This window comes from Schistocerca americana, chromosome X (genome assembly GCF_021461395.2).
Source record: "Schistocerca americana isolate TAMUIC-IGC-003095 chromosome X, iqSchAmer2.1, whole genome shotgun sequence".
Taxonomy (NCBI): Eukaryota; Metazoa; Arthropoda; class Insecta; order Orthoptera; family Acrididae; genus Schistocerca; species Schistocerca americana.
In genome coordinates this window covers 587,074,427-587,088,035 of record NC_060130.1, presented here as the reverse complement: position 1 = coordinate 587,088,035, position 13,609 = coordinate 587,074,427, and the positions used below count along the sequence as shown (strand labels likewise).

At 39.2% G+C, this 13,609-nt stretch overlaps 1 protein-coding gene across 1 annotated transcript in view; it reads left to right on the top strand.

Moving 5' to 3' along the window:
- Positions 1 to 13,609, top strand: part of LOC124554950 — a 645,803-nt gene that overhangs the window by 528,737 nt on the left and 103,457 nt on the right. Inside the window, exon 18 of the mRNA XM_047128648.1 lies at positions 10,702 to 10,804. Coding sequence (XP_046984604.1) covers positions 10,702 to 10,804 — 103 coding nt within the window. The remainder of the gene's footprint in view (positions 1 to 10,701; positions 10,805 to 13,609) is intronic.

Genomic DNA, 13,609 nt, shown 5'->3' with positions numbered 1-13,609 from the left:
AGACAAATTTGCAGTCAGGGTGCATGAGATAACTGCGAGAGTGCTCCTGCTGCCATATGAAATCGCACCTCAGACTGTAACTCTTTAGTAGAGGTCCTGTGTGTGTGTGTGTGTGTGTGTGTGTGTGTGTGTGTGTGTGTAGCATGCACACTGGTTGGTTGCAGGTCCTCAATTGGCTTCCCCCTAAACACCACCGAGGCAGAACCAGCTTTCATCAGAAAATCCAACAGTCCTCCAACCTGCCCTCAAATGAGCTCTTGCTTGACACCACTGAAGTCAAAAATGGCAGTGGTTTGGGGTCAGTGCAATGCACACTACAAGGTGTCTGACTTGGAGCTGTCCTTGAAGTAACCAATTTGTAACAGTTTGTTGTCACTGTGGCGCCAATTGCTGCTCAAATTGCTTTTGCAGATGCAATACGATGTGCCAGAGCCATACCTCAAAACACAATGGTCTTCCTTCTCAGTAGTGCCACATGACAGTATGGTGTGTCATTTTAGAGGACAAAAATAAAATTTCATGATTTTTGTGAACGAGGGAGTTTCAAAAATGCCTTTTGATGTGTAATATCATAATTTAAAGGTTTTTCTTTGTTGATAAACATTTGGTTTGGTAAATTGGCACTTGATTCTAATATATATCGAAAGGGCATGAATTAATATAAACTCCACCAAAATTTGCTCAAACAATTTTCTTTATATAATGTTTCTATTGTCAAACACTGAAAACGCATCGTAAAAATGTAAAAAGCTACAACCAACAATATTCTTTTCTTCCTTTTACTAGTCATGATCTGATTTTCAGGTTTTTTAAGTGGAAAAAATTATTTGTGCCTGGAAAAAGAAATACACGAAAATGTTACTATTTGTGTGATAATAAAATGACACTGCTTCAAATGAGTACTACTTGTTTGAAAACTTTTAAGTCACATAAAAAAGTTCACAAATTTTATAGTATATTCTTAAGCTTAGAGTAGAAGTACAGACAAAAATAATGATAAGAAGGCACTTCTTGAAAGAAAACAGTTTGCTGTGAATTGTACACGAAATGACAAAAATAGCATGATATTGAATTAGTTCACAATGTAATTCACATTTCATATAGATATCATTGGGAATTGCTAACGTAAACACAACATTATGACCCCCACTCAGTTTTTGCAAAACAAAGTCAAAATATTTGACATACCTTAATGCAACAGTACATAGCACAGTCTTCTTGCGACTCTTCTCGCAACTCTATTACGCAATCTTGTTCAAACTCAGTGAGGTGTTGATAATGATATCGTGTCACCTTAAAGGCATTCTTGACTAACATGAACTCAACACCTTCAGTCTCAAGGGTAACTAACACTCAAGACTGTTAAAGTGTGTATTTAAAGCAAACCTTATTTGTATCCTCATAGTGGTGCTACTAGCTCCACTCTTACGTGACTAGTGTGAAATTTGAATAGACATAATCTTTCAGATGTAGAAAAATCACTTGTCACACAACTCCTCCTTGGCGTTCTGTCCCCCCCCCCCCCCCCCCCCCCCCCACCTCCAGACAGTGTAGATCTGTCAAAACAGGAGACATAATGAATTTAACTTCAGGACAACTCAACATTAAGCATATAGAAATCATATGAACGTCAGAATTAGGTAGCAGTTTGCAAACATAAATAGATTGTGAGGCAAACTGTACATCCCTTTCAGTGACACAGAATAAATAATACATAAAATATAAAAAACTGAAGAGGGTTATTCGTAGTCAAAAAATAGACTAACTAAAATCCTGACCAATGTAATAAAGATATTGATATCATTGAATATGTTGGACTCTCTAAAACTATATTTAAACGAGTTGTCAAGGTGGAAAAACAATTGGCAAATAACAGGCTAATTTTAAACCACAAAAATGAGACAAAGGCTGTGTATCAGTCATTAAACCTGAGTTAGGTGTTAGAGACTGTAACCAAGAAATTTCAAAAATTAACATTAAAGGATACACTACTGTAAGTCCAACTCAAATACTAGAGTGCTTTAATGAATTATTTATAAATCTAGTGAAGTCTGATGTAAAAGTAACAGATTATCACAAAAAAGTAAAACCCTTTGGCCTAAATGAAAACTCTGAAAACTCTACAAAATTTTTAAAAATTTCTGTGAAGGATGTATAAAATGCAGTCCTAGCATTAAAAAACTAAAAATCTGCAGGTTGGGATGGAGTAGCCACCAATGTTACTAAAGCAGTACACAATAAAATTGCAAACCCGCAACTCAAATAATAAATCAATGTTTTGTAGAGGGCTGTTTCCAGAGGTACTGAAATATGCTGAAGTCAAACCGCATGTCTAAAAGGGATCAAGAGAGATCATCGGAAATTATCATCCTATCTCAATTCTCCCAGTCATATCTAAAACACCTCAAAAACTTGCTGTTGCCCAAATCCAAAACTTCATTGCAAAATATTCTGTTATTGTAAACCATCAATTTGGTTTTCAACAAGGGAAAACACCATAGTTGCAGTGAACAGTTTCACCGAGAAAATAAGTACATCATTAGAAAAGAGCAGTAAGGTGGTAGGAATTATCTGTCACCTCACGAAGGTATTTTATTCTGTAAACCATACATTGCTTATTTACAAACTTGAGAAGTATGGCATTAATGGTGATGCCCTACAATCATACTTATCAAACAGAAAGCAAAGAGTTAGCATCTTTTTAAATGGGGCAAATTATTATTCCGTCTGAAAAAAAAAAATGATCTCAGGATGTTCCACAAGGCTCCTTATTAGGTCCAGTCCTGTTTCTCCTCTGTGTTAATGGATTACCATTAAATATCAGCTCTGTGCCAGTTATGTTTGCATATGTTACTTCTGTGTTAATTGAAAATCAGGTTTCAGAAAGAAATCCCAAATCTGTGATCAGTACCCTTTGTACCTTAGGAACTTGGTTTCAGCTAAGTAGGTTGAATCTGAACATATCTAAGATTCACATGATGCAATTAAAAACCAAATAGTCAAAATGTGATTAGATTAAGAGTATTCACAACAACCAACATTTAGAAGAAGCTGACTCAGCATATTCTTAGGTTTAAATGCATAGAAAAATTTGAGCTGGCAGGCACACATAAAGTACCTAGCAAACAAATTGATTAGCTTTGTATTTGGAATGCAAAAACACTCATGTTCAGAATAATAACAGAACACCTTGAACGACTAGAGATAGGACGTTCATATTCACAGGACATATACATTCATATCTTCTACAGAAATGATTTTGAACCATATCAGCCTGCAGGTTCAAGTTCAGCATTTATATTTCGGTACAATATCACCTACCGTAAAATGTGCCTGCAGCTCTCATTGTCACTATAAACTGAAGCTAATGGGTCAGTGTGATTTGAGCAGATGTGCAGAATGACTCACAAACATATGCATGAAACGTACCATTAAATCAGTGAGTTTGAAAGAGGGCGCATTATTGGCCTGAGGGAATGTGATGCTTCAATCCAGGAAATTGCTGCTCGTGTGGGACGAAGTGTTTCGGCAGTGCAACTGGTGTGTGCAGAATGTTTCACAGAAGGCTTTAGAACATAATGAGATGGGTCAGGCCACACTACCAGCCCCCCCCCCCCCCCTTTTCCTTTTGAGAAGGTCAACAACTCATCCAGATGGCATTGCAGGACACATCTGCATCCTCGTTAGCTCTAGCACAACAGTGGGATAGTGTTACACGTTGTACACTATCAGGGATGACAGTCTGTCACCATTTCTTTTGGCTTGGGTTATGCACGTTGTCCACTTCTCCGCTTACTTTCGATGAATGTGCAGAAACATGCTAGACAGCAATTGTGTATGGGAAGATATCACTGGGGACAGGTATGGCATCAGATAGTGTTTTTTGATGAATTGAGGTTCTCTTTGTGTGAAAATGATGGCTGCATGTTGGTTTACCACAGACGGGGGAGTGGCATCACAGTGACTGCATTTTCACAAGACATACATTGCCAGCTCAAGGCCTTATGGTATGGGGCGCTATTGAGTGCACCCGAAAACCACTGTTGGTGCATATCCAGGGCATTGACCAGTGTGACCTATGTGAATGATCTCCTGCGATACGTAGCCATACCCTTTCTGCACAACACCCCAGATGCCATTCTTCAGCAAGACAACGCACAACCACGTCTTCATGGTGTCATGGGATGTGAGCCTTTTGCTCTGGCCTGCCATATCACCAGACCTGTCACCAGTGAAAAATGTGTGGGATATGTGAAACAATGGGTGCAGCACTGTGACCCAATGCCAGTCACCACAGATGAACTTTGGAGCCAGGTGAATGCAGCATGGATGGCTACATCACAGGACAGCATTCGCGCCTTATACGTATCAATGCCATCACGCATAGAACAAGTTATCAGGGCCCGTGGTGGACCCTGTGTCTACTAGGCGACAGGACACTTGCTGAACCGAGGTGACTGAAATGCTAATCATTTCTTCAGAACATACTAATGTACATCTCCTGTGAATATTAATCCATCTCGAAATTTTGCAAACTGTGTGACATAATGTTCTACTCAATACAGCACTGAACAATAACTAACAGACATACAATGAAACTTCTGGCAGTTACACATTAAACATAAGTGTGTGCTGGGATGCCAGCTGCATTTCGCTCCAGTACACCATTGGCATGAAATTATGAATGTTCCAGAATTTTTTGACCAGACCTTGTATTATAAATTTTTGATATGTCTCCGGTACTTAAACTAAATGTATTGCAAGTATGTATCATGAGTTGGATAAACCCAATTTCCCAGTTCCATATGGATGTATGAAATATACTGATAACCACTACAGGAGTTGCCATAAAAGACTGCACTTGTAGCACTTCATAATGCAATATTTGATCTGAAGGTTTTGTCAGGTTATGGCAGTAGCAAATACAAAGAGGAGGTCACCTTGGGCCTAACACATGAAATTTACTTAAAAGTAACTGATCTAACTCAGTTTAATGGAGAACAATAATGACTTCAGTATGTGGTTGGCACTAGGCATTTAGAATCAAAGATTGTCACACATCATAAAAGAGTTTATAACAGAGTAACCATACAATTAGATGAACACAATAATCATTATACCCACAAGGTCACAGACTACATGTATAAAAACTATCTTTAAAAGGAATTTATAAACAAATGGTTTGTGTATAGAGGTCCATTTACTGTAGTTGTTGTACAGAAATTTAGTTTATGCGTTGATATCACTGGCCTGCTGAAGGTACCTGTGGCAAGTTAGCTTCATCATTACAGGAACTTCATGCACACATTCTTCATTGTCATTAGTATGTCCGCCTGGTTCTGCTGACATGAAAGTTTGTAATATAAATTTATATAACAAATTTGTTTAACTAGAAAGAATACATGTCTACTGCCATGAGTTAAGTACAATGTAAGAATTAATTACTTTAGAAAGACAATAGCATCTTGAATAAGAATAAACAGTATTAACAAAACGTCTCTTCTCGAGTTTGGAAATAACAGCAAAGTATATACATGGAGGCCAAAGGTGTGAACAAAACAGTCACTTTGTGTACAAAGAGTAAACATCAAAATTGTCAGTGGCTTAGCTGAACTTAGTAATTACACAATGAACAACACTAGCAAAGTTTGAGTCCCGATGGGACAGTCCAAATACTAATGTGATTAACTGAAACTATATAGTTCCAGAGACTTTTTCTGGTCTTGGGCATCTTTGCTGTATATGTACAGACTGAAGTGACAAATGAAAATTTGTACCAAGGCTGGGATTCAAATTCATGTCTCCTACTCACTAGGCAGATGTGCTAACCACTATGCTACCGTGGCACTATGGCTTTTTGCACAACTGCACGGACTATCCTAGCACGCTTCCCTCCTCAATCCAAATTCCTATTCATGCCCCAGCCCACTTGGTATTTCCACTAAACTTGAACAGCATCATAGAGACACTCCAACTTTACTCTGATAGCACCTCAGCATCTGCCTAGTGAGCAAGAGACCCGGGTTTGAATTCTGGGCTTGGTGCAAATTTTCATTCATCACTTGAATGTGCATATATACACCACAGATGTTTGACACTTGAAAAGGTCTCTGGAACCATGTAGTTTCATTTGATTAAAAACACCTATGCTTGGGTTTCAGGCAGGATCCCCACCGCATTCATTGCTGAGGTGCTAATAGCAATACAGTTGGAGTACCTCTGCAATGCTTTTAGAGTTTAAGGGGAATACCAAGTGGGCTGAGATGTGAATGGAATTTTGTTTGAGGTGGGAAGCATGCTGTAGTAGTCCGTGCACTTCTGCAAAGCCATTGTACCAGGGTGGCATAGTGGTTAGTGCATCTGTTTAGTGAACAGGAAACCCAGATTTGAATCCTGACCTTGGTACAACTTTTGATTCATTACTTCAGTCTATATACAATCATGTGATTGTTCTGAAGTTAGAATCAGTACAAGTTAAGGTCCCAGGAGGACAGTCCAGTATCAACATTATATTTCGAGGAAAAACAGCCAAGTCCAGTTCAGCACTAATGAAACAAAGACCTGAAGTCTTACCAGGTCCCCTAGCTTATCACTGAGATGGAAATTGGCATCATCAGTGTAGCAGCTCCAAAGATATTCCTGATTGATGGAATGCTACTGCATTTGGTGAGCACCTGGCTAAGGAAGTCTGCTCAGGGTGAACTGGCTCTCCTGGACCAAGGAGTGGCCTAAATACTGCCCCAGGTGCCAGGATACAGCCGGTACTATTTTTGGTCACCCATGACCTGCAAAGGGAAAAGGTCCATGGGGCCAGTGACCTCTGGATGGCAGTGACATTGCCATCTTGTGGCTGTGCAAAATACAGTAGAGTTCGTCTTCTGCAAGGAAGATGGCTGCCCACATAGCCTGACTGTAATGTGGGTTGTTGGCAGAGTAGGTATAGGCCCATTATACAGCAATTACTGTAAATCCCTCTACAAACTCCTTGATGCATATTTCTCATGGTAACTGTACATATAGTAATGCTTTCTGACTTTTAGAGCTGCATTGTGCTTTAGGGACTCAGAATTAAACTCTGACATAGCTTATATTAGCATTCAACTGAACCTGGTATTTCATGTATCGTATACAGCTCCCTGGTTGTCATATGGCAACTTCAACTTTTAACACATTCATCATAAAACTCTTAAAACAGCATACAATCATAATCTGCATGTCTCATCGTAACTAATGACCTTGTATATTTGCATTGCTGGCCGAGATGTATTTCAGTACTGTGTAGCTCACCTACGCTGTCAAAGATTGCCACATGACTTATGTAGGTAATATCCTGAAAGCCTATCATTATATGTGAGTGTTGGCCAACCTGGTATTCGTGGGTGCTAAGTATATAAAAACTGAATTTCATTCTGAGAAGATTCTCCAAAATACTTCTTTCTTCTGTAGCTGTCTCAGTAGTGTTACTGCTACTACTGCTACTGCTACTACTATAGTCTTTGCTTTAAAATATAGTGAGATAAACAAGTGAAAGAGAATTAAATTGTATCTGTGGGTGAGGTTTGAAAGGTTTAGTATCCCATCTGACTGAGATGACTTTTTAAGGCAAAACTAATGCTCTGTAAAGGAAGTTTGGATTCAATTAGTAACTTTTTAAGAAGTTGCTCTCATACCTTTTTTGCTAAATTAATTGAATAGGTGTAGTATTTAATTTGTAAATTGTGTGTCAGGCATTCCACTGTGTTAAAATGGGAGTGAAAATGCATATATTCCATCTCTCCACACTCTTCAGCGTGAATGATGACCCCAGATAATTTGCATTTTTTTTCCTTTTTTAATCACAATTGAGTATTGGAACTTCTCTATCCAGCATCTTTTATTGTACCTCATTCCATGTGAATAGTGTGTACACTAGCAAAATGATTTGCATCACCACTCCTCCAGTACAGTCTACCATTTGTATTATTTGTGATGAATGTTCATCTCCTCATTTTCTTCTATTTTTTTATATTTATTTATTTAATGCCCTCCCCTTTTTGTCTCGCACGGATGTAGAATTGCTCTAATTTCATGAGCATGTTGTGCTCTTCACCACAGTGTTATTGTTATCATTCATCCCATTCTAACTTTTCTGATAATTATTAAGAAAATATCAGCTTCATTCAGTATTAGCTGCATGCTCACCTTACTGAGGTTTGTTGGTTGGCTTCATTGATTTGTTTTCCTAAATTATTTCACATGGCTACTGTGATAGTGCTTCAATAAATGTGGACTAAAAAAATACATCCATACCCCCCTCCCCCCCCCCCCCTCTTTCTCTCCAACTTCATTTCCTCCCTCTGCAGCAAATGGCATTGAAATGAAAGCTGTGTCTTCAAAGATGAAAATGGTCTTAAGCTATATCATAACACAGACAAATCCAGATCCGTCTCCTCCCAGGCAAAATAGTGGTTTAACAACATGGTAGAAAGGGCACTATAACTTTATTCTGCAGAGATATTTGCTAAAATAATTTCTCAGTTGAAAGAAAGGAAAGCTTCCTTATTAGGTTATTATGACCCACTGATGTTTTTTTTTGTAAGTGTTTACATTCTGCCTGCAGCCCAATAAGGCATTAGGCTCTTATAGGAGGTGCACATTACCGGGTACAAAAATCAACAGGGATTCATCACAGAAGAACCATCATGAAATAATTGGCAAAACTAAGGGATAATAAAAACAAACTTTTCACCTGCCTTGAGATGACTGGGTGTTTGTGTTGTCCTCATCATTTCATCATCATTCAGGAAAGTGGCGATATTGGACTGAGCAAAGGTTGGGAATTTGTACGGGTGCTGATAACCGCGTAGTTGAGTGCCCCACAAACCAATCGTCGTCGTCGTCGTCGTCGTCATCAATAAAAACAAACAATCCATCAAACTCCAGATTATCTCAGTAGAAGAATGACAAAAGACGCAAAAGATGTGAGTGATGGCAAAGGTACCTTTGGAGGGATTGTGCAATAAAAAGCTACAGTGTTAGGAGGAAGAAGCTCAAATACTCTGTGGTCTTGTAGCCCAAATGCACAAAGTTTAATTTCTGTGGACTGTTTTGAAGACACCATTTTATTAAAGGTGGAAAAAAATGGGTAGCAAATTGGAACCTATCATTTGTTTGCTCTAATGTTATGTTCGTGTTACTGGTGGGCATTGAGTGGGAGTAAGGATTTGTAATGAACTTCCAGAATACAGTCTCTTGCTCTCAAAAAAGCACCTGCCCAACTTAACAATGTCAAGTGACAGACGGAAGATGGATGATCAGCAATATTGTCTGTCTTCGCTCTGTTACAGACTTTGGATCTGATAGTTATGAATTATATGCTAAGCACCTCTTGTCCCTCTGTTGACCAAGTTTTGGTTATGATAATCTCTTCCTCCACTAGCATTTGAATTAGGTTCCTCCAACTCAAACACATTTGTTATAGCACAATTTAGAGGGCTTATATGTGAAAGCAGGTAGCCTGTGACTCAAGATATTCAGTTGCAGCAATACTGATAAAGAAAGACACTAATCAAGGTAGTTGTCTAAAAGTGCATATTTTTCTCAAGTAATTACTAAGTGGTATCAAATGTGTGAAACAGTTGTGGACCTCCTAGTGAAGTCTCCCATGCTCATGGCAGTAAATGATGGGGAGTTTATTTATATTGCTTTCTTTTTGCAATTCAGTGTGTGACAAAAAGTTCAGACTGCTACTGGTTGTAGAGGGTTTTTGTATCCCCAAGGTGAACTGCCCACAATGTAAGTCATGTAAAATATTTGATATTAATGAGACAGTTCTTGATGGTAGAAGCCATGGTGCTTATGGCTGAGTATATATTCTGTCTATATGGGACCTGCTGCTTTGCAGCGAGAGGGAATTGGAGAGCAATACATGACTGCCTCTGAATATCACTTGGTATGAAGCATAATCAAAGCCATCAAATGAAAGCAAAGGAATCAAGCAGGAAGCAGGTCGATGAATACACACACAAAACACACATGATGTGACTGACCGAACGAAAGTGTTGGCAGGTCGATAGACACAAACAAACACATGAAATTCAAGCTTTCGCAACAAACTGTTGCCTCATCAGGAAAGAGGGAAGGAGAGGGAAAGATGAAAGGATGTGGGTTTTAAGGTAAGTCTTACCCCTAAGGTAAGTCTTTCCGCTCCCGGGATTGGAATGACTCCTTACCCTCTCCCTTCGTTCGGTAAGTCACATCATCTGTGTTTTTAGATATATTTTTCCCACGTGGAATATATATATATATATATGAACATAATAGAGGGAAACATTCCACGTGGGAAAAATATATGTCACGATCGACGAAGCTTTCCAGTCCGGATAGATTTGGTACGCCTGTACCTCCACGTACAACAGCGACTGTTAACCATCCGTTCCCATGGGTAAAAGAATCATTGACAAGAAAAAGAATACTATCAAATCTGTCGCTGCACATTCTCTATTAGATGGACCCGCAGTCTTCTGTGGTTGCAGACTGAACTTTAGCATCGACATCAATGATTCTTTTACCCATGGGAACGGATGGTTAACAGTCGCTGTTGTACGTACGGGATATATAATCTCCACAAACCTAACATTAATTTGAAGGCAGCAGTTCAATATTGCTCTTCATATGGCAAACATGATTAAAGTTTGATGTTTGACATGTTTTGTATTTCAGGCCCATATAGTGTCGACGTGCTCAGAAAATATAAGTGCTTTGAGTGTTGTTTTGGAGAAGGAACATGGAATTCTCCCAGAGAAGAGGCTAAAAGAACTGAGAGGTAAGTTGTTGTTGTTTCTTTCTTTTTTTTGAAATGTGTGTGTCTCACTTTTTGTAAATTTCATTGATGAAGGTTGTTTTTTTTTTTTGTAATGACAGCAGTGTTACAGGTCATTGCCCTTAATAGCTGCATTGCCTCTTAGTACACTAGTTTCATTCGAAGGTGGTGAACATTGCTGACTGGTATCTGCAAGTGCGGCAGTATCAGGTGATACCAAATGTGTGTGGAATATACTTGAATTTATTCAACATTATCATATTAGAAAGTAATTATTAATGTGGAATGAAACACACTGAGAATGCAAAGAGCAGGAAGACAGACAAATAACTAGAGGAACAAAGGGAATGAGTTGGATATGCTTTTTAAGTCTTGTCAATGGCTTATAGGTTGTATACTTAAACAGGGATGTTAAGGTGGCTTAGTAGAAATGTGTGTTGATATAAAACAGCATTGTAGAGAGCAAAGAGAAGATATAGTAGGTGTCATTGGTAATTAGTGTTGCCAGGTTTTCTGAAATAAGGGAGTTTCTGAAAATTGGCAACATGTCGTATCATGTAGGATGTAACACTACACTACACTGTTGATGTTTTGTATAGTATTTTAATTTTCAGTTTTTGTGGAATTTTTGTACTCATACACTTGAATGCACAGACATGGTTACGAATGTTTATAATTTGATTGGTATTCAGAAAGAAACTTATCTTCCACACAACTGAATAATTCTGAATACAATTTGCAGTTCACTTTTAATGAGACTTGACGGAAAATCCTAGGAAGTTCTGGTCTTACATTAAATCAGTAAGTGGCTCGAAACTGCATATACAGACACTCCAGGATGATGATGGCATTGAGACGCGTAAAGCTGAAATACTAAACACTTTTTTCCAAAGCTGTTTCACAGAGAAAAACCGCACTGCAGTTCCTTCTCTAAATCCTCGCACAAACGAAAAAATGTCTTACATCGAAATAAATGTCCAAGGAATAGAAAAGCAACTGAAATCACTCAACAGAGGAAAGTCCACTGGACCTGACGGGATACCAATTCGATTCTACACAGAGTACGCGAAAGAACTTTCCCCCCTTCCCATGTACCGCAAGTCTCTAGAGGAATGGAAGGTTCCAAATGATTGGAAAAGAGCACAGGTAGTCCCAGTCTTCAAGAAGGGTCGTCGAGCAGATGCGCAAAACTATAGACCTACATCTCTGACATCGACTGTTGTAGAATTTTAGAACATGTTTTTTGCTCGTGTATCATGTCATTTCTGGAAACCCAGAATCTACTCTGAAGGAATCAACATGGATTCTGGAAACAGCGATCGTGAGAGACCCAACTTGCTTTATTTGTTCATGAGACCCAGGAAATATTAGGTACAGGCTCCAAGGTAGATGCCATTTTCCTTGACTTCCGGAAGCCATTCGATACAGTTCCGCACTGTCGCCTGATAAACAAAGTAAGAGCCTACAGAATATCAGACCAGCTGTGTGGCTGGATTGAAGAGTTTTTAGCAAACAGAACACAGCATGTTGTTCTCAATGGAGAGACGTCTACAGATGTTAAAGTAACCTCTGGCGTGCCACAGGGGAGTGTTATGGGACCATTGCTTTTCACAATATATATAAATGTCCTAGTAGATAGTGTCGGTAGTTCCATGCGGCTTTTCGCGGATGCTGCTGTAGTACACAGAGAAGTTGCAGCATTAGAAAATTGCAGCGAAATGCAGGAAGATCTGCAGCGGATAGGCACTTGGTGCAGGGAGTGGCACCTGACCCTTAACATAGACAAATGTAATGTGTTGCGAATACATAGAAAGAAGGATCCTTTATTGTATGATTACATGATAGCGGAACAAACACTGGTAGCAGTTACTTCTGTAAAATATCTGGGAGTATGCGTGCAGAATGATTTGAAGCGGAATGATAATATAAAATTAATTGTTGGTAAGGCGGGTACCAGGTTGCGATTCATTGGGAGAGTCCTTAGAAAATGTAGTCCATCAACAAAGGAGGTGGCTTACAAAACACTCGTTTGACCTATAATTGAGTATTGCTTATCAGTGTGGGATCCGTACCAGGTCATGTTGACAGAGGAGATAGAGAAGATTCAAAGAAGAGCGGTACATTTTGTCACAGGGTTATTTGGTAAGCGTGATAGCATTACGGAGATGTTTAGCAAACTCAAGTGGCAGACTCTGCGAGAGAGGCGCTCTGCATGGCGGTGTAGCTTGCTGTCCAGATTTTGAGAGGGTGCGTTTCTGGATGAGGTATCAAATGTATTGCTTCCCCCTACTTATATCTCCCGAGGAGATCATGAATGTAAAATTAGAGAGATTCGAGCGTGCACGGAGGCTTTCTGGCAGTCGTTCTTCCCGCGAACCATACGCGACTGGAACAGGAAAGGGAGGTAATGACAGTGGCACGTAAAGTGCCCTCCGCCACACACCATTTGGTGGCTTGTGGAGTATAAACGTAGATGTAGATACTGTTGTGGCTTAAGTCATGTGATAACTTCAAAACATTCATGCTTTTGCATTCTAAGCGATTTAGGACTGAATACTGGCTTAATGAGAAACATTACTAATTGAAGGTCAGTCAAGAATGGTTTCTTAACCTTATGCATAGATGTGTCCTACAGCAGGCTAACAGGAAGTACCTCAGGAATTGTCTTTCAACAGCCTGAAAACAAATTGTGTTGCAGCCTGTTGTGGTTTACAAAATTCAACTTTTTATGTTCCACAGCCAGTCAAAATGTTAGTGTGTTATTTGTCACATATTAAGTAACTAAATTGACGTAGGGGATGTTTCTCT